The sequence below is a fragment of the Zalophus californianus genome, chromosome 16 (genome assembly GCF_009762305.2).
Source record: "Zalophus californianus isolate mZalCal1 chromosome 16, mZalCal1.pri.v2, whole genome shotgun sequence".
Lineage (NCBI taxonomy): Eukaryota > Metazoa > Chordata > Mammalia > Carnivora > Otariidae > Zalophus > Zalophus californianus.
This window is the reverse complement of record NC_045610.1, coordinates 5,877,762-5,900,154: the sequence shown is the minus strand read 5'-3', so window position 1 is coordinate 5,900,154 and position 22,393 is coordinate 5,877,762. Positions and strand designations below refer to the sequence as shown.

Below are 22,393 nucleotides of genomic sequence, written 5' to 3'. Positions count from 1 at the left end.
TGCATTTGCCTGGAAACAAGGCTCCCTTCCAGTGGCTAGCTGCTCTGTAATCATCTGTGGAGCAACTCAGGACTAGCTCATCCCAAACTGCGGTAGCAGATAGTTTCTGCTTCCTCTCTTGTATATACATTAAAAAAACAACAACAAAACCCCTCCAGAACCAGCCCCCCAAAGAAACCACCACCACCAACAACAACAACAAAAAACACACCATGTTCTCCTTCCTTTTCCCCACCCAATCCAGGGACAAACTAATTGGTGTGCATTTCACCTTCTCTCTTTGCCCGCCTTTTGATGGCTTGGAAGGCCCCCATGTGTGTGGGAGGTGCCTCTGGGTGAAGCCAAGGCAAGCAAAGAAGGAAAGGTCTAGAGATGAGGGAACCAGGGGCTCCTCCCTTCACTCAAGTAAGAGAACAGAGAGAGCAGGATTTCCTCAGCAGGTACCTGGGGCAGCTGAGCCCGGATATCCTCGGAGCCAATGAATATACTTTCCAGGTGAGACCACGTGCGCTGCACATGGAACCAGGCAGAGATGACAGCATCAGCCGTGGACAGCTTCTTCTGCCAGCCAGACACGTCCTCCAGGAAGAAGGCAATGTACTTGGACATCATCAGGTTCTGCAGTTGGACTTGGTTGTCCTCCAGAACCTCGATGAGGTCCTCATCTGACTGCAGCTGGGGGACGTTGGTCCGCGGGTGGGGCTCGCACTGGAATTCCCTGCTGGCCCAGGTGGTCTGCAGCTCCTTCAAGGTCTTCTCCATGGCCATCTCTTTCACAGCTTTGTCCACAATGCCCCGGACCTCGTCCTCAAAATGGTGCAGCTGGAGCTGCAGGAGATGGGCCAGGGTGGCGTCCTCATCCATGGTGAAGCTCGCACCCATGGCTTGCATCAGCTGCCTCCAGTGCCGCTCCCGGACAGCTGGGTTCTGCAGCTCGGCCACCGCCCTCAGGGAAGTCAAGGTGTTCAATACCATGTTCTCCAGGCCTGTGAATGCATCCCAGGCCCTGACCTCCTTGTCGAGGTTCCGGATGTGCCTGGCGAACCGTTTACACTCCCAGTCCAGAGCCTCCACGTTAACCTCCTTCCACCGGGTGGTCTCCCAGGCATAGATGCTGGAGGTCACCAACCCAATGGTGTCCCAGAGCTCCTTCAGCTGGCACACCTCCTTTCTGCATTGCTTCAGCTGCTTGTAATCAGGAACATTGACTTCAAACAAGCCAGCAGCCTCGGAAATGGAGGCCATGGTAGATTCCATTTGCTGTATCTCCCTGTGCCTGGCATCCAGAACTCGGTGAGGATCAATGCTATCAAACCTACAAAACACAATGTGTTCCCTTTGTGAGTATAGCACCCAACGGCTCATCTCCTGGAATCACCCAAGTGACACCGGTTCAAATCTTTAAGTGCTTAGTATTTTAGCAAAAAGCAGTAATGGTCACCAAGGCCTGGGAAGAAAAGGCCCTCTGGTAGGTAGGGGTGGGGTAAACACGGCCAGCTGGAGAAAACGCCATGCAAGGGGAACACCATGCTTGGATCTTTTCTTCACATCTGAGAAGGTAAAATGACTCCTTTCCCTTTCCACCAGCCCCAGCTCCCCCATCCAGGTGTAGAGGGGACCACCCCTTTGTTCAAGCTCCCTTTAGACTCTGCCCTTCACTTGTTGGCTTCTGGAGCACCTGACATAAGGGGGCACTGTCATGCTACTGTTGATGCTATAAAGCCAAAGCTCTGGCCAGGAGCTACAAGTCGTAGGTGGTCTATAAGTGAGCAAGCTGGCACTTAGAAGCCCAACCCTAGACCAAACTTGGCATCACTCCCTCTGGGGCACTGGTTCTCAGTCTGGGTGGCATATTAGAATCTTCTGGAAGCTCTGAATGATCTCCACGCCTGGGCTGCTCCCCAGTCCAATTAAATCAGACTCTTTGGGGGTGAGACCTGGGCAAAGGCATTTTGCTTTCAAGCTCTCCGGGTGGTTCCAGTGGGCAGGTTGGTGTCCTTGATGCTGGTGAAGCTCCCACTGGTAGCCTGCACCCTCTTCAGGCAATACCACCTCCAAGTTTGGGAACCATGGGTAGGGGACCCTGAAGACCAAGCACAAAGCCCTCACAAAGGCCCTGTACAGTCACTGTCCCATTCCTTCACTATGTCCCTCGAGTCAGGCTCCTCATCTTCTTAAGTCCCTCCTCCAAGTTGTCCTTGATCTCCCTTTCCCCCATTCTGGCCTGCTCCCTCCTACATCCTGGGTAGCCTGTGCTTCTGGAGCCAACTGCTATAGACACTGTATCTAGCTTTACAGTTGTAGTTCACATTTCCTCACCCTCTTCTCTCCAGTGCTCAGGGCATGCCCCCACTGCCCCTGACCCTCACCCGCTTTACAGTGCTACCCCTCTAGACCTGTGTTCCTGGCATAGCCTCTCCTCCAACACAAGGGCCCAACGTGCAGGGGCGCCTGGCTGGCTTAGTCGGTGGAGCATGTGACTCTTGATCTTGGGAGACATGAGCTTAAGCCCCATGCTGGGTATAGAGATTACTTAAAAATTAAAAACAAAATAAAGAACCCTACATACAAAGGAACCCACATGGGCAAACAACACTTCTTTGATCAGAAGCATGCAGAATCGAGGTGTTCAAGGAGCCTCTTCTTTTCCTTCCCTAATCCCCTCTCTCCCCATCACTGATCTTAGGTTTCTTCTTTCTGTGTGCTTGGAGGGCTAGATATCGAGGCACCCTGACTTCAGGGTGAATACTGTGTTCCTCTAAAATCAGAATAGGGCAGGGGTGCCTGGGTGGCACAGTCCGTTAAGCAACCAACTCTTGGTTTCCGCTCAGGTTGTGACCTGAGTCATGCGATTGAGCCCCACGTCAGGTTCCACACTCAGCAGGGAGTCTGCTTGAGATTCTCTCTCTCCCTCTCCTTCTGCCCCTCCTGCTCATGCTCTATTTCTCTCCCTCTCAAATAAATAAGTCTTAAAAAAAATTCAAATATGGCATCATGGGGTTCATCATCAAGGGGAAAGTTGAGAGGAAATGAGTGACCGGAGGGTTGGTCAGGTCCTCCAGTCTAGCACTCCTGTGTGTGTGCGCATATGTGTGTATACGTACGTATGTGTATGTTGGGTGGGTAGTGGGGTAGGGAGGGGAGGAGGCCATACAAACTCCTATTCTTGAACTGCCTCCTCTCTCAGTTGTCTTTGGAAATATTTAACTTGATGGATGGAAAGTAATCCTAATTGAAGTCATTTACCTGAACTGCTTGCCACTTAAGACTAATTACCATGCAACACAATAACAGTTATGCATACCATTAAATTAGTGTCAGATTAACTTTGATGCTTGCTATGTTTGATTCTGTTTGTTCCATCTAAACAGTTTTTGGCTCGTGTGCTATGGTTGTGCATTTACATCTTAAGAGAATGAGACTGCTTCATGTGTGTCTGCTGGACACTGCTTCAGATGTGTCACATCATGACACATCTTCGCTGTTCTCCAGCTCCTGAGAGTTCCAGAATGGAACATGAGATTGAAGTCCTCAGAGCTGAAGAGGGTCCTTCGTCTATATAAGCAAGGTGCTTTCTCCCCCAGGAGACCAGTGGATAAAGAACCAGAAGGAAAGCAATATAATATTCTCATGGCAAGTGGTCCAGCAGGAAAGCTGACCATGCATGAGCAATCCGTCTGCTTATTCTTCATTTCCAAAGAATAATTGTCAGGGTTGCGTAGGTTCTACTTTTTATCTTGACTGGAGTGACTTGCAAAGCGAATTTTGCCTCTTGCTGTACAAGATCTACCAGACAAACTCTAAAAGCCCACATTCTGTTTACTTTATTAATGGAGTATAATTCAGGAATAACTTATTAGGTAAGATGTGAGCTCCTACAGTGTTTGAGGGTATACACAAGAGAAAATAAATGGTCTTTCCAACCATTCTTTCCTTAACACATGTGAACACCCTTAAATCAATACTGGCTCCTCAAATATCTGGAAGAAGTGATCCTTTGTCAAACCTATTACAAACTTCATCTGCCTCGTGACATAATTTTTGTTTATAGTTTAAATTTGTGGACGGTCATTTCCTGTAGCTGAGCACACATAAAAGTTAATTTGGCCTAAGTAGTGAAAAGAATCCCTAGACGTGAGGGCAGGTAACCCTCTTCCCATTTCAAAACTCTAGTGCACATTTTCAGGATATTCACAGAGCTGATTAATGTGTCTAATAAACTAAAAGTAGTTCTCCAAGCCCTAGGGGAACAATACAGTATAAGAACAAGAAAGCAATAGGAGGGAAGGGGGTGTAGTAAGTCTTTAAAATTGAAATAATAATGCAAAAGTATTTTAATCTAAAAGAGAAATGCCTACCAAGTTGGGATGAATAGAATTGAGAGAAATGGAAATTTGGTGCTCATGAGAATGATCGCAGAAAAATGACTGACTTAGGCTTGACCTAGACATAGTATGGAGAGAGACAGAGGGAGGAATGAGTGAATTGAATTAATTATTGGGAAGCCAGCAGGTGGTACATATTGACCTCAGAACCACGCCTGTGCGCTCAGTGATGACACACCCCTGCGTCCTAAAACTCCCCTCCTCCCATCTGAACCTGGGATCTTCCAGTTCTTTCCATTCAGTGGCCCTCGTGTCAGTGAGTAGTGGAATGCTGCCTTCCACTTACTGGTCCAGGATGGAAGACAGAGAACGGTGCCAGTCTTCCTGCTCATCTTCCGTATTCAATCGATCCTGCTCATTCCCCTCCTAAGTCTCTCCCAGATCCGTTCTCTCTCCATTATCACAGCCGCTGCCTCAATCCAGGGCTGCTGCCATCACTCTCCCACGGAGCACTTGACCTTGAGTCAGTCTCGCTCCATCCTGTTCTCTGTAGCCATGGGATACTGGTGTTTACACTGCGTCATCCTCACGCTTAGACTCCTCAGTGGTTGATCGTGGCCAAAACCTGGTTGTGTGGATGACTCCATCCTCACTCCCATGCTCTGCATTTTCTTACTGTTTTTTACATTCTCACCCTTCTGTGCCTTTGCCCGGAATGCCCTCCCCTCCCACTTGTCTTTTTCCAAATGGCTAATCTGCATTTTCCCCTTGGCTCAAGCACCATCTTCTACAGGGGATGTGAACGGCCTCCTCAGGGGAGGCTCCAGTTGGCCACCCAATGAACATGTCTGAGTACTCACGTCTGAAATCGTCCCTGAGATTGGGGAATATGTATCATCTTAAAATCCCAACACTTACATTGTTTTTTGCTGACTCCATTGTTGAGACCACAATCTCTTCTTCTCTATGAAAACCTGAATCAGGTGAATGAGTCAGATTAACTGGAAGAACAGGGTCAAGCTGAACTAATGACATGTCTTAGGGCACTGATATGTCCATGGGAGATTTGGTGACTAATCCTGCCCTTTACTTCAGCTACTGAAGAGACAACGGACACTACGTAAGCAAGACAGAGGCCCTTCTTTCCTCCTGTCTACTGTACTGGGCCATCTGGAGAGCCTTGCTTTCTCTAGTTGTCATATAGGATAGTACCCAAGGCGAGGGTGTCTTCAAGAAAGTTCTCTCAACCATTCACAGAATCTGGTAGCCAGTCAGCTGAAAACACTAATGGTGTCCGTTGAGCTGGAGCTCATCGAGATCAAGTGCTTTGGCTAAGAAAGCCCTGGGTAACCTTGGTCTTGATGTGGGTAAGATGACTGGATGTCATGGCATCATTCCTTAAGGTCAAGAAGACTGCACTCAAAGTCAGGAACACTGAATCAGAGAATGCCACTAGAAGTGTGGAATGTTCCTTTCACTCAAAGGGGCAAATTCATCTCCAACTGTCAGAGTTGTGGAAAGCCCTTGATTCTGAGTGTGATGATTTAGCCAATTACTGTAAAGTGAGGGAGCTCAGCTAGGAATATACTGATACAGCTCAGAGTTAAGAACTACAGAAGGAAGCCACACGTGAACATGAAAAACCTCTACCCAAGCAACCGGACATCACCCAGCATCTGACAGGCTGCAAGAGCCTAATGAGACACTCACTTTCTTCTTCCTCCTCAAAGACAAGATCAACGTGAGCTTCACCTGCAATCTAATCAGGAACGGAAACTTGCACTCACAGAGGAATGTGCCAGGGTCTGCATTTTAGAAATTCACAAATGATCTTAAAGGAAGGAACCAGAATTAAAATCCCTTGCCACACAGTGCCTTAAAATGTCAAGCACACACATTCACATACACCAAAGTAAGAAACCAAACTGAGGCATGAGTTGATTCCCACTAAGCCTCCCTTCAGCACTAAATCCCCAATTCTGCTCTAGTCCTGATGTTTTCTTGAGAAGAAGAGAAACACATCACAATTGAAGTAATGTTTGCCTTTCCACGCTGCTGCGAGCAGTTCTTTTCAAAGTATTCTCTTGCAAAGATTCATCTGCATGTCAAATTAACAGATGCAAATTTGGAAAACCCAGCAAAGAGAAGCAATATCCTCCCAGCCAGCAGATACAAGTGCTAAGAAAGAAAAAACAACGCAGCTATCACATTAAAAGAACACCACCAGCTGATCAATACACATGCAGGATATAACTCTGAAGGAGGGACACCATGTTTCCAACGGACACACAAAATCAGACCAGCAAATGGGTGTTGTTTGCTTTTTTGCAGTTATCAGAAGACCCTTTGGGAAAATATTTCCCCAAATATCTCTGGAGTTCCTTTTTTGAAAAAAATTTTAAGGGACAGTTAATGTAAAGACATTCATGTCATTGCTTTCATGACTGTTGCCGTTGGTGGGACTGTTGCCACTAAGCAGTATTACTCAGCTCGAAAACCCACCTCCTTCACCAGCTTTGGCTCTGCATGATTGGTGTTGAATTTCAAAAATTCAATTGCATGTCCGAAGGAGAGTCCAGAGAATATGTCTCAGACTCTGAAAGAACAGTCCCAGAAGGAGTTTCGCCACTGTTTAGAGCAATAGATATTTCCTTGGAACAAGGGCATAGCTCCAAAGGCAATTTTTCTAGAGGGATACAGACTCATTTGGAATTACATGCCCTGGCATGACTGCTTAAAAGGGAACCAGTGACTTCCCCCTAGGGCAGCAAGTCTCAGACTTGGCTGCACATTGGAATCATCTGAGGAGCTTTACAAACCACTGATGCCAGGTCTTGTCCCCAGAGAATCTGATTTAGTTGGTCTGCAGGCAGACTGGACACTGGAAATCTTAGAAGCTCCCCAGGTGATTATAGTTTGCAGCCAACATGGCGGCACACTGCCTTAGAGCCTCATGTCATACACATGTCCATCTTATGCAGAGTTTACCCATCTGTCCTGCCCTGCCTCTTAACGTACTCCTGTTGTTCTCTCCAGACCCAAGTACAGTAACTGGGAAACAGGAGCTGCTTAATAAATGCTTGGTGAGTGAATAACAAGAACAGGTAGGTCCTTCCTGTCTGCCATGTTGGGTGACCGACTGTTCCAATTTGTCTGAAACAGAGGGACTTCCCTGGAAGTGTGACTTTCAGTGCTAAAACCAGAACCACCAAGCGAAAACCGGGATGGTTGGTCATCCTCGTGCCAGATACTATGGTACACACTTGCAAAAATTACTTCTTTCATTCTATCAACAACCTTATGAGATGGATCCTACGATTAACTCCATTTTATAGATGAGAGAACTAAAAGCCCAGAGTTAGTTTTTGGCTTCGTTTGTGGCTTTAATGCATTGCCTCCCCCTGTAATATTGTTTTCCATGGGTAGGTAACCCTGGCAATTAAAAGGTCACTTCTTACACAGGGCGTTTTCCAGTTTGGAGCCCTCCAAACTTGTCTGTCCTAAACTGTAGTGGAGAGCCAGTAGGAAGTTCAGCTAGGCAAGCAGAAAGCAAGTCATGGAGCTGGAGTGAGGGAGGGGCCCATCTCAGCTGACACATCAGCAGACACAGGACATTGAGAACCAGCTTGTTCTGGTTGGAGCCCCTGACACTGAGCAGTCGACCAAGTGCAGACCCCTGGGTACACTTACTTCTCCACCAAGGGAGGATTTGCACTAAACTCGTGTGTGTGTGTATGCGCGCGCATGCGGGTGTGAACCCATCTGAATGATGCTGCCTGGTCCTATCGTTGTCTTAAGTAAAGACCCCTTATCACAAGTGGGGACGGATCTAAGCAGAACTAAGCAGAAAAAGAAAGAAATCCATTACCTCAAATCCTTCCCTTAGGCTTCCAAAGTGCCTCCCAGAACTATTTTCAAATTCTATCTGCCACTTTTTTAAACCAAAAGAACACGAGTCTGTGAGAATTTAGAATACGAACAGCTTTGTCAAAAACCTTGTGATTTGATCACATACAGTCCCTTAACAAACCTGAAGACACGGAGTTTCTAGCCTTTTGTTTTTAAGGCACGGTGTTTGTGCAATCTTTGGTCGTCTTGTCCGGGCCATGATGGGACTCTGCCCATGTTAGCACCAGGTTCTAACCAACAGACCCAAGTGGGGAGGAAGACTTAACTAGTCTTCATCTGCTAAAAGAAATTCGATAACTCAAGCAGAAGACCCTCAGTTACCCAATGATTGCCATGTTGAAAAGAGAGGAGTGGGTACATACCTGAAGGGGGCTTCCCTGCGGAACTGCTCCCAGAACTGCTGTTGTTCAAGGTCAAAGGCTGAGCACCTCTGGCGGAGGAGGGCCACTTCATTCACCTGCAGCGGCGCTACATGCTGCCTCACGGTGACAGCCATCTTTTTCACGTTGTTCCACTTCTCAGGCAGCTCCTGCGAAGATGACCTCCATGTGGTCAGACCCACACTGTGCTCCCCCTCGCCAGCAGACCTGACGCTGGACGGCACCCAGATGTCTCCGGGTCCGCTATAAGGCTATGCTGTGACACCATGACATCATGTTCTCCCTTCCCCTGACCTGTCGCTCCTGGTCGCCTGCTTGCCTGGCTACGGCCTCCTTCCCGCCATCCACCACTAACCAGGTAACCCGTGCCCTTTTCTGTATTTTCTCAGAGTGCTTGATTATTTTCTTTTATGCCTCACATCGCCTTAGTCCATCTTAACGTTTTTCAGACTTGCTTTTTTCCCCTGAATCAAAAACTTGGCTCACCAATCCCCCCCCCAAAACAAAACCAAAAACACTTCATCCACGTCAATTCTCCCATCAATCTCCAGCATTGTGTTGCTTCCTATTTATGGAGTTTCCAGAATGTGCTAGAGAGCACACATCCATCACACAGATAGTTCCAAAACACAAGCCTTGGGTCCTCACCAAGCCCCATTTCTCATTTACCTCAACCCACCTCACCCCACTCTGAAGGTCAGAAACTTTCCCTCTATTTCTTTTATTCAGAAAACAAACTGTACTGACCTCCAGCTGCTTAAACACCATTTCGGGCAATTCCTGTTCATAGGTCTTCAGCAATTCAATTGTCTGCTGTAAGGGCTCAAACATCTCATCGATGCTGCTCTGTCGTTCTTTCAGAGCCATAAGGTGTCCCATGACCTCGATCAATCCTTCGAAGTCTCCTTTTTCAACTTTCTTGAGCATGCCACACTCACTATTTTTTATAAACACTTCAAGGTCGGCCAAGCTAAGCAAAACAAACAATGTGAAGAAATATTTCCCCTTCCACTCCTCAAAAGGAAGGTTTATTTATTTCCCCAACAATAGCAGCTATAAAACTTCCCACGTGTCCAGCACTCTGCATAGATTCGACCCTGACAGTGAGAATACAGTCCTCTTTGGAATGGTCACAGGGGTCAAAGACAGAAACCTCCATGCTGGAGGAGACTCAGGAGACAGGACACATTAGTGGGACAACTGGCGAAATGTGAGTAAGGTCTGTTCATCAGCTAGTAGCTCTCCACCCATATTAGCTTTCTGGTTCTGATAACTGCATTATGGTTATACAAGATGGTATCACTTGAGAAAGCTCTGTGAAGGTACAAGGGAACTCTGTGCTATTTTTGCAACTTCTTTTGGCAAGTCTGACATTATTTCAAAGTGAACTTCAGAAAAAAATTTCAAAAAATTGAAAATACAATATTATGGCCTCTAAAGTGATACCACACTTGGGTTTAATTTGGACACTTACTAGAGGTGTAACCATGGCCAACTCATTTAACACCTCTGCGTCTCAGTCTCCTCACCTATATGATTGGAAAAATCATTTCTGTCTCACTGGTTATTGTGGGAGTGAAGTGACATTCAGTCTTTATTTCAAGAATATTTATTGAGCATCTATTACACAAAATGAGATCTATCAATATATATTTGACCCAACCATGCTTCCAGGTTCTGAGGAGAGAGTGATAAATGAAACAAAGGCTCTGCCCTTATGAAGTATAAATTCTAATGGGAAAAATAAATAGGAAACAAATCAATGAAATAAATTGTATGGTTTCACATGGTGTTGAAGGCTGTAAGGGGATAGAGACTATGGATGGTTCTATTTTCTATGGAGTGGTCAGTGAAGGCCTTTCTACTGAGATGATACTTGAGCAGAAATGGAAATTATGGGCAGGAGTGAGCCACAGAAAGGGGGGAAGAGATTCTGAGGTACAGGGAACAGCGTGAGTAAAGGCACTGAGCCTGGATTCAGTCTGACGTGTCTGAGGGAGAGGGGAAAGGTCATGGGGCAGAAGCATGAGAGGAATAGGAGGAAGCGCAGAGGGAGGAGAGGTGAAAGTATCAACGGGGCCAGACACCGCGGGGTCTTGCTCGCCAGGGTAAGGAGTCCAGATTTCATTCTAAGCATGAGCATTCTGAACAGGGTAAGGAGTCCAGATTTCATTCTAAGCATGAGCATTCTGAATAGGAGAATGGCATGATTTGACATATTTTCCAAAGATCTGTAGCTGGAGGAGGTGATGATGATGGTGGTGGCATTGGAGGTGGGGAGACAAGAATGGAAACCAGGAGGGCATTTAGAGACTCTAATTGTTGTCCAGGTGACAGAAGATGATGATGACGGTGACTCTGGCCTGGAAGGTGGACAAGAGGAGTGGTCAGGTTCAAGATAATTTCACAGGTAGACCCTATAAGACCCACTGATGGATTGGGAGAGAGACGTGAGGGGATGAGAGAAATCATTAACTCCTGGCAATGAGGTCAATGACGATGCCATGTAAAGATACGGGGAAGAACTGGGGAAGACTGGGTTTTTTGGAGAGAGAAGGCGGAAGAGGAATAAATTTAAAATATATTATGTGTGAGATGCCTCACAGACACCAGACACCTAGGCGAGATATCTATCAGCCAGCTGAATGGAAGTGTCGAGTTCTGGAGAGATGAGACTGAAAACATCAATTGGGTAGTTATTGACACACAGATGCATTCACAGTTTAGGGTTAGATATCACCTGGAATAGGACTGTAGATAGCAAGTTCAGAATTGAGGTTTCAGGAAGGCTAATACCTAGAAGTGATGAGCCCAGCCAAAGAGACCAGAGACCAAAAAGATGGGTCCAGTGAGTCAGAAGCAAAACCACAAAGGTGAGGTATCCTGAGAGCCACGGGGAGAAGCTGTTTGGGAAAGATGGAATAATCAGCTATGCCAAATCCTGCTGAAGGGCACAAGTAAGGTGAAGATGATCATCACCACAGAATTCAGCCATGCGACCATCACTGGTGATCTCGATGACAGTGGTTCTGGTGGAGTGCTCTGGGAAAAGCCTAACTGCTGAGTAAGCCAGAGAAGAAGATGGAGACTTCTGTGTCTAGCTGTATGACACACACAATAATACGGATAAATAACCCTTCCACTGAACCCATGAAAATGCTTAAACATATATTTCAACATCATTTAAAAATGCATTGCTAAAGTGGCACAAAATTAAGGAACTTCGGGAGGCTGAACCAAGCACTAAGCAAGGGTCAAAGTGGTCTTTCTGTGATGGTTTCTACTGAACCCCAGAGACAGTAAGCTGCTATTTTGATTGCCTCGTGGGATGTGGGGATGGGGAACCGGTGATGCAGCCTGGGGCCCACACAAGGTGAGGAGACTGGCAGGAAGTTGCACGTAGAGTTGAGACACCATAAAGGTGAACAAGAAATAAATCCACTGCACAGAAAGGGCAAGTATGGAAATGTCCTGCTTTAGCCTGGGCACTAGGTGGAACACTGCACGTTGAAATGCAAGTGGTCTGGGGTTGGAAGAGTCCCTCGATGACAGGCAGAAACAGATGGAGGGATACAGACTAGACTCCAATCCCCAAAGGATTCCCACAGATATTCACAAATTCCAAGGAACATGATATTTACCCTCCAAAGTCATAAAATACACAAGGAAAAAAGTCACCATGAGTAGGAGCCTGCAGAAGCACTGAAATGAAACCTGCAAAGATTTCAAATGTTGGAATTCAGAATATAAAATGGCAATATTTCATGTATTTTTAAAAACGAGTTCCCGTTTAAGTGCCTTGCTTAACTGTTTGTGACCCATGTGGCAGGAAAAAATGCCTTCCTTGTAGTTTCTCAGACACCAATTTAAGACCGATTAAGAAAAATAACTTCAACGTTCTGACCACAATATAGCAGTTAAGACAGAAATGCTCTCTTTAGGAATCACCCTTCAGAAACTTAAATAGGCTCTTACAGTCTCAGGAGGTCACAGGCACTGTCCCTGACCCAACTGTAGGTTCAAATATAAATTCAGCATTGCCTGAGTCAGGAATAGAAGCAATTTCAGAGGCTCTCCAAATATACTCAGAATCTGTGATCCTGCATGGACCTTTGCTTTCTGAGAAGCGACAAAACTTACTGAAAACTCTGGGCTGTGATGGCATTACTCTGTGAAGAGAAGCACAGCAAAAGCCTTTAATCAATGTGTTTTAGCAATTCAAAAATGATCATACTGTGCTACACTGATGGGCAATTCCAGGAGAAAGAAGCTAATAATTTTTGGTAGGTCTCTATGTTAACTTTAATCTATGGCGTGGAGAAACAAAACATTTTTAAGTTGACAAATCACAAGTTGTCTTAAGATCATCCTCTAATGAACATATTCTAAGACTTAAAAAAATGAGTAAATAAAGGACAGGCCTCAATATTTGAGCAAAGAACAAGAGAATACAAAAATGAACAAGCAAAATTATAAAATAACCAATAGGGCACCTGGGTGGCTTAATTGGTTAAGCATCTGCCTTGTGCTTGGGTCGTGATTTCAGGGTCCTGGGATCGAGTCCCACGTTGGGCTCCCAGCTCGGCAGGGAGTCTGCTTCTCCCTCTGCCTCTGCTGCTCCCCCCTGCCTGTGCTCTTTCACTCTCTCTCAAATAAATAAATAAAATTTTTTTAAAAAAATAAATAAAATAACCAAATAGAAGGGCTAAAACTAGAATGTATTCATTAAAATTTAAAGCTCAATGAATGGATTAACCAGGAGACTTAAAGCTAAGCAAATCAGACAGCTGGGTGATAAAACTGGAAAAGTTATCCAAACTGCAGTGCAGACAGACAGATGTAAACTCTGAAATCTGTTAAAATATGTGGACAATGGTGAAAAAAATCTCACATAAGTTTCCTAAGAGCTCAGAAGAAACCAATAGAGGGGATGGGCAAGAAGCAATCTCTGAGATCCTTGCTGAGAATTTTCTTGAGCTGCTGAAAGACAATGTGAGTTCAAGAAAACCCAACAAATTCAAGGTGGAATTAATATAAACACACCCTTAAGTGGGGGGGCGCCTGGGTGGCTCAGTTGGTGAAGCATCTGCCTTTGGCTCAGATCAGGATCTCAGGGTCCTAGGATGGAGCCCCATGTCAGACTCCCTATTCAGCAGGGAGTCTGCTTCTCCTCCCTCTGCCCCTCCACTCTGTTCCTGCACTTTTTTTTTTGGCTTTCTCTCCCTCCCTCAAATAAATAAAATCTTTAAAAAAAAAAAAAGAAACCCTTAAGGTACTTCATACTGATAACATCACCAAAAAGAAAAAATCTTAAAATTAGCTGATTAGCTTCAGAGCAAAGGCAGATTTTGACCAAACCAAACAAAAAACAAAAATCCCCCCAAAACCCAGACTGATGGCCCACTGCTCAGAAGCCAAAATGGCAGCCAAGACACGGAGGAATAATGCCTTCAATAAACTCACAGAAAATAGCTGTTATCCTAGAACTCTCCCTTCTACAAAACCATTTTTTTTCAAGTACAAGGGGAAAACACATGCCTTTTCAGACAAAGAAAGAACGAGAGTTTCACCAATAGACTTAAAATAATGGAACTTCTAATGAACATAACTCAGGGAACTGGTCTGTAATGTAGAAAGAGGCAATAGAAAAATGTTAGTAAATTTAATTGAATTTAAATAAATAAACATTGAGTGTATAAAATGAAGTGGAATTTGTGGTGTTTATAAATAAATAACAGAGAACAACTGAAATCACTGGGAATGAGACTATCATTTGATGAATGAACAGTTGAGATCAAACTATTCTAAAGTCTTCGTATTGATTGTGAGAAGAGTAACAAAAGTGACAAATTCATTCCTTTTAAGGATGCTTATTAAAATAGCTATGGTTACCATTAGAACAGTAGACATGGATCATGTAACATCTAAATTAGCAGAAGGGAAAAAAATGGAATAAAAAACCCCCAAAATTCAACCCAAAAGGAGGCAAGGAAAGGAAGAAAAAAAAGAATAGAAAATATATAATAAAATGGTAGTAGAATAGATATTAATGAACAAAATCCCCCAGTTAAAAGACATATATTGCCATTTGCAACGACATGGATGGAACTGGCGGGTATTATGCTGAGCGAAATAACTCAGAGAAAGACATGTATCATATGACCTCACTGATATGAGGAATTCTTAATCTCAGGAAACAAACTGAGGGTTGCTGGAGTGGTTGGGGGTGGGAGGGATGGGGTGGCTGGGTGATAGACATTGGGGAGGGTATGTGCTATGGTGAGCACTGTGAATTGTGTACGACTGTTGAATCACAGACCTGTACCTCTGAAACAAATAATACATTATATGTTAAAAAAAAAAAAAGAAAAAGAAGAAGATAGCAGGAAGGGAAGAATGAAGGGGGGGAAATCAGAGGGAGAGATGAACCATGAGAGACTATGGACTCTAAGAAACAATCTGAGGGTTCTAGAGGGGAGGGGGCGGGGGGATGGGTTAGCCTGGTAATGGGTATTAAAGAGGGCACGTTCTGCGTGGAGCACTCGGTGGTATATGCAAACAATGAATCGTGGAACACTACATCAAAAACTAATGATGTAATGTATGGTGATTAACATAACATAATAATAAAAAAAACCTGTTATATAAAAAAGACACATATTAAGGTGAATAAAACATTCAGTTCTATGCCGATTATTAAAAAAAAAATCTCTCCTGATATAAAGGCACAGAAAGATTAAAAGCCAAAGGATAAAATGAGAGACACCAAGCTAATATCATACAAAGGAAATTGGTTTCATTATATTCATATAAGACAAAACAGACTTTAATATAAGAAATATAGCTAGTAATGAAGATTTTTATATATGGCTGAAAGTTCTAATTTGCCAGGAAGATATAAAAAGTCAAACTTGGGATGCTCATTTAACATAACCTTAAAATATAAGAAGCAAAAAGGGACAGAATTACAAGGTGAAATTGACAATCTCCCATCAAAGTGGAAGGTTTTATTTAAGCTTTTTATTTTAAGTAGGCTCCACACCCAGCATGGAGCCCAACACAGGGCTTGAACTCACGACTCTGAGATCAAGACCTGAGCTGAGATCAAGAATTGGACATTTAACTCACTGAGCCACTAAGGTGCCCCAAAGTGGAAGATTTTTGGTACAACTATTTCAATAATTAATAAACTAAGCAGACAAAAAAAGGCAGTGAGGATACAGTGGATTTGAATAAAACCATTAACAAGTTTGATGAAAGAGTCCTGCACAGAACATTCCAAGCCCCAGCAGGTACAGAATACACATTCTCTTCAAATGTGCACAGAACATTTATAAAAATTGACCATACTGTGCAGTTTAAAGCAAACTTCAATAAATTTCAGAAGCCTATTATATACATCACCTTTTCTGACCACAATGCAATTGTTTAAAAATTCATAACAAAATATAACTGGAAGGACTTCCCAGGAAGATGGCGGAGTAGGAGGGCCCTAGGCTCACCTTGTCCCATGGATACAACGAGGTAACACTCACAGAAGAAACCACCCGAAGACTAGCAGAATACACCTCACAACTAAACGTAGAGAAGAGGCCACATCAAAGAGGGCAGGAAGGGTGGAGACAAGGTCAGAACTAGATGAACTTGCCCAACCAGCCATGGGAGGGAAGCAACCGAGGGCACAGAGAAGGGAGAGAAATAGACCCTCTACACGAAGGAGCCCACACAGGGAAAACAAATCCCCATAACATTTGGCTTGGAAAACAAGAGAGGCAGAATGTTCTAAGTTCTTACAACCACTGGGACTCAAAACCTGGAATTTTAAAAAAATCAGTGGGCTTGGCTCTGAGAGAGCAGAGAGGCCAAGAGGAAACTGAGCCTCTGCCCTTAAAGGGACAGCACAGCAAAAAGCCCATGGAGACACAGCAGAGAAGGAGCCCTTTGAAAGGTGCCTGGGGCATAGAGGAGGGAGAGTTATTTACTAATCTCAGAGCATGTTCTAGAGGCACAGAAATTGCTGGGGAACTCCTGCAGGAACAGAGGGACTGGCAGGTGCCACTTCCCTCTCCTGCCCCCCAGCATAAACACATAGGCACCTGCAGGACTTGCTACCTAACTTGCTAGCACGACTACTCCACCCCCATGCTCAGCTACCTACAATCTGTCCCTCTGGACATCCTGGTTCAGTCTGGGCACTGCAAAATCCCTCCTATAGAAGAATGGCAGGGTGCAAAACTTGCTAGCATGGCTGCCCCAACGCACTGCCCCCACCATGCTGTGCTTTGGCTACTACCCTCTATAATTTGCTCTTGGCCAGGGCCAATACAAGGTGATGCCACAGGCCTGACAGTGTGCAAGCAGCCCATACGGTGGCCAGGACCACTCCAGTCTGGGGAAGGAAACAGAATTCCAGAGCCAGGAGGCACAGAGATCTGCCAACAAAATCAACCCAAGGAAGCTCACACCAGGACACATAGCAGTTAAGATGGCAAAAAGTAGTGATAAAGAGAGAATTTTAAAAGCAGCAAGAGAAAAGAAAGCAGTTACATACAGAGGAAACCTCATAAGGCTATGAGTGGATTTTCAGCAAAAACTTTGCAGGCCAGAAGGGAGTAGAATGATACCCTCAAAGTGCTGAAAGGAAAAAATCCACAGGCAAGAATACTCTATCCAGCAAGGCTGCCATTCAGAATAGAAGGAGAGATAAATAGTTTCTCAAACACACAAGCATTAAAGGAATTCATGACCACTAAACAGACCCTACAAGAATGTTAAAGGGGACTCTGAGTGGAAAGGAAAGACCATTAAAAAGACTCTAAGGAAAGTAGGAAGCACAAACACAGTAAAAGTAAGCGTACCTGTAAAAATCAGTCAAGGGGCTCACAAAATAAAAGGATGTGAAGTATGACACCATATACCTAAAACGTGGAGGACAGAGAAGTAAAGATTGGATTCAAAATTAAGTGACCACCAACTTAATATAGACTGCCATATGCAAACCATGTTATATACAAACCTAACGGTAACCACAAATCAAAAACCAGTAATAGGTATGCAAAAAATGAAGAGAAAGGAATCCAAGTATATCATTAAAGAAAGCCCACTTATCAATAGAGAAGAGAACAAGAAAAGAAACGAAGAACTACAAAGACAGCCATAAAACAAATAACAAAATGGTGATAAGTACATACCTATCAATAATTACTTTCAATGTCAATGGTCTAAATGCTCCAATCAAAAGGCACAGGGTGACAGAAAGGATAAAAAAAAACAAGACCCATCTATATGCTGCCTCCAACAGATGCGTTTCAGACCTAAAGACACATGCACATTGAAAGTGAAGGGATGGAGAAGCATTTATCATGCAAATGGATATGAAAAGGAAGCCGAAGTAGCAATACTTACAATAATGCTTAACAAAAGACAAAGAAGGGTATTAGATAATCATTCAGGAGACAATCCAACAAGAAGACATAATAATTATAAATACTTATGCACCCAACATGGGAGCACCCAAATACTTAAAGCAGTTTACAACAAACATAGAGGAAATAATTGATAGTAATACAATAATAGTACGGACCTTTTACATCCCACTTACATCAGTAGATTATCCAAACAACATCAACAAAGAAACAGTGGCTTTGAATGACACATTGGATCAGGTGGATTTAACAGATATAGTCAGAACATTTCATCCTAAAACAGAATACACGTTTTTTTCAAGTGCATATGGAACATTCTCCAGAATAGATCACTTATTAGGGAACAAAACAAGTCTAAATAAACTCAAGATCAAAGTCATTTCATGCATCTTTTCTGACTACAATGCTATGAAATTAGAAATCAACCACAAGAAAAAAGTCTGGAAAGGGCATAAAAACATGGAGGTTAACTAACATGCTACCAAACAATGAATGGGTCAATCAAGAAATCAAAGAGGAAGTCTAAAAATCCATGAAGATAAATGAAAATGAAAACACAATGGTCCACAATCTTTGGGATACAGCAAAAGATGTTCTAAGAGGGAATTTTATAGCAATATAGGCCTACCTCAAGAAGAAAGGAAAAACTCAAACCACCTTACACCTAAAGGGGTTAGAAAAAGAACAAACAAAACCCAAAACCAGTAGAAGGAAGGAAATAGTAAAGATTCAAGAAATAAATGGAAACTAAAAAACAACAACACAAAACAAAAACCACAATAGAACAGATCAATAAAACCAGGATCTAATCTTTTGAAAAGATCAACAAAATGCATAAACCTTTAGTCACTCATCAAAGAGAGAGAGAGAGAAAGAGAGAATGCAAGCAAAATCAGAAATGAAAGAGGAGAAATAACTGACACTATAGAAATATGAACTATAAGAGAATATGATGAAAAACTATAGCCAACAAATTGCACAACCTAGAAGAAACTCCTAGAAACATACAACCTACCAAAACTGAAACAGGAATAGAAAATTTGAACAGACCAGTTATCAACAATGAAATTGAATCAGTAATCAAAAAACTTGCAACAAACAGAAGTCCAGGACCAGATGGCTTCACAGGTGAATTCCACCAAACATCTGAAGAAGCATGAATACCTTTTCTTCTCAAACTATTCCAAAAAATAGGAGAAGGAAAACTTCCAAATTCATTGTATGAGCTCTGCATTACCCTGATACCAAAACCAGATAGAGACACCACAAAACAAGAGAACTAAAGGCCAATATCTGATGAACATAGATGCAAAAATCCTCAACAAAATGCTTTTAAACCAAATCCAACAATACATTAAAAAAAAAATCATTCACCACGATCAAGTGGGATTTATTCCTGGGATGCAAGGGTAGTTCATTAATTGCAAATCAATCAATGTGATACATCACATTAGTAAGAGAAAGGATAAAGCGGCACCTGGGCAGTGCAGTTGGTTAAACGTCTGACTCTTGGTTTCAGCTCAGGTTGTGATCTCAGGGTCCTGAGACAGAGCTCTGTATCGGGCTCTGCACTCATCGGGGAGTCTGCTTGAGATTCTCCCTCTCCCTCCTGCCCCTGCACTATCTCTCTCTCTCACTCTGTCTCATAAATGAATGAATGAATGAATGAATGAATAAATATCTTTTTAAAAAGATGAAGGATAAGAACCATATGATCATTTCAACAGATGAAGAGAAAGCATTTGACAAAGTACAACATCCATCCATGATAAAAACACTCAACAAAATAGGTTTAAAGGGAATATAAACACAATAAAAAATAAAAAATTAACACAATAAAGACCATATATGAAAAACCCACAGCAAACCTCATACTCAATGGGGAAACACTGAGAGCTTTTCCCCTAAAGTCAGGAACAAGACAAGGATGTCCACTCTCACCACTTTTATTCACCGTAGTATTGGAAGTCCTAGCCACAGCAATCAGATGAGAAAAATAAATAAAAGGCATCCAAATTGGCAAGGAAGAAGTAAAACTTTCACTATTTGCATCTGACATGATACTAGTTACAGAAAACCATAAACTCATCACCAAAAAAAATGCTAGAACTGATAAATGAATTCAATAAGGTTGCAGGATACAAAATCAATGTACAGAAATCCACTGCATTTCTAAACAATAATGAAGCAACAAAAGAAATTAAGCAATCCCATTTACAACTGCATCAAAAATAATAAAATACCTAGGAATAAACTTAACCAAGGAAGTGAACAACCTGTACTCTGTAAACTATAAAACATTAATGAAATAAATTGAAGATGACACAGACAAATGGAAAGATATGACATGGTCATGAACTGGAAGAACATTGTTAAAATGCCCATACTACCCAAAGCAATCTACAGACTTAACGCAATCCCTATAAAAAATACCAACCGCATTTTTCACAGAACCGGAACAAATAATCATAAAATTTGTATGGAACCACAAAAGACCCCCAGTAGTCAAAACAATCCTGAAAAAGCTGGAGGTATCACAATCCCAGATTTTAAGATACACTACAAAGCTGTAGTAATCAAAACAATATGGTACTGGCACTAAAACAGACACATAGATCAATGGAACAGGATAGAAAGCCCAGAAACAAACCCAAGATTATATGGTCAATTAATCTTCGACAAAAGAGGCAAGAATATGCAATGGGAAAGAGTCTCTTCAACAAATGGTATTGGGAAAACTGGACTGCTCCATGCAAAAGAATGAAACTGGAGCACTTTCTTATACCATGCACAAAAATAAACTCAAAATGGATTAATGACCTAAATGTGAGACATGAAACCATAAAAATCCTAGAAGAGAACACAGGCAGTAATTTCTCTGACATGGGCCATAGCAACATCTTACTAGATATGGTCTCCTGAGGCAAGGAAAACAAAGGCAAAAATAAACTATTGGGACTACATCAAAATAAAAAGCTTCTGCACAGTGAACAAAACAATCAACAAAACTAAAAGACAATGTACCGAATGGGAAAAGATATTTGCAAAGGACATATCTGATAAAGGGTTAGTATCTAAAATATACAAAGAAGTTGCACAACTCGATACCCTCAAAACAAATAATCCAATTAAAAATGGGCAGAAGACATGAACAGACATTTCTCCAGAGAAGACATACAGATGGCCAACAGACACATGAAAAGATGCTAGGCATCACTCATGCTCAGGGAAATATAAATCAAAACTACAACGAGACATCACCTCACACTTGTAATGGCTAAAATCAACACCACAAGAAACAACAGGTCTTGGTGAGGATGTGGAGAAAGGGGAACCCTCTTACACTGTTGGTGGGAATGCAAACTGGTGCAGCCACTGTGGAAAACAGTATGGAGGTTCCTCAAAAATGTAAAAATAGAACTACCCTGTGATCCAGTAATCACATTACTGGGTATTTACCCCCAAAATATGAAATACTAATTTGAAAGGATATATGCACCCCTACGTTTATGGCAGTATTATTTATAGTAACCAAACTATGGAAGCAGCCCAAGTTTCCATCGATAGATGAATAGATAAAAAAGATTTGGTCTATATACAAAATGGAATATTACTCAGCCATAAAAAAGAATGAAATCTTGCCATTTGCAACAACATGGATGGAGCTGGGTAGCATAAGGCTAAGCAAAATAGGTCAGTCAGAGAAAGACAAATACCATACGATTTCACTTATATGCAGAATTTAAGAAACAAAACAAACAAAGGAGAACAAAGAAGCAAACCAAGAAACAGACCCTTAACTAGAGAGAACAAACTGATGGTCACCAGAGGGGAAGCAGGTGGGGAGATGGGTGAAATAGGCGATGGGGATTAAAGAGCACACTTGTTGTGCTGAGCACTAATGTATAGAATTGTTCACTCTATTGTACACCTGAAACTAATAAAACACTGTATGGTAAGTAAACTGGAATTAAAATTAAAACCTTAAAAAAATCACTAGAAGAACCCTATGTTTGGAAATATCAAATATATATAACACATCATCATGGATATTAAAAATATTTAGAACTAAATAATAATGGAAATATTACATACTAAGAACTGTGAGACATAGGTAAATTGCACTGAGAAGGGAATTCATAAATTTAATTGTTACATTAACAAAGACAGCTCAAAGTGAAGAAGCAAAGTAGCAATCTTAACTTTTCCAAGAAGAAAAAAATAAATCCAAGGGAACAGATAGACATAATAAACATAAAAGAAATTATTGAAATAGAAATTAAATTATAATAAAGAGGATCAATGAGTTTATAAGATGGTTCTTTGTAAATCTCTGGCAAGATTAATCAAAGTA

General features: G+C 42.5%; 1 protein-coding gene across 1 annotated transcript in view; it reads right to left on the bottom strand.

Annotated features, from left to right (window-relative positions):
• LOC118356381 (dynein heavy chain 9, axonemal-like) overlaps positions 1-22,393 on the bottom strand; it is a 148,573-nt gene that overhangs the window by 56,057 nt on the left and 70,123 nt on the right. The window contains exons 18-20 of the mRNA XM_035724677.1: positions 9,362-9,584; positions 8,597-8,763; positions 445-1,315 (exon numbers count right to left, since the gene is read on the bottom strand). Coding sequence (XP_035580570.1) covers positions 445-1,315; positions 8,597-8,763; positions 9,362-9,584 — 1,261 coding nt within the window. The remainder of the gene's footprint in view (positions 1-444; positions 1,316-8,596; positions 8,764-9,361; positions 9,585-22,393) is intronic.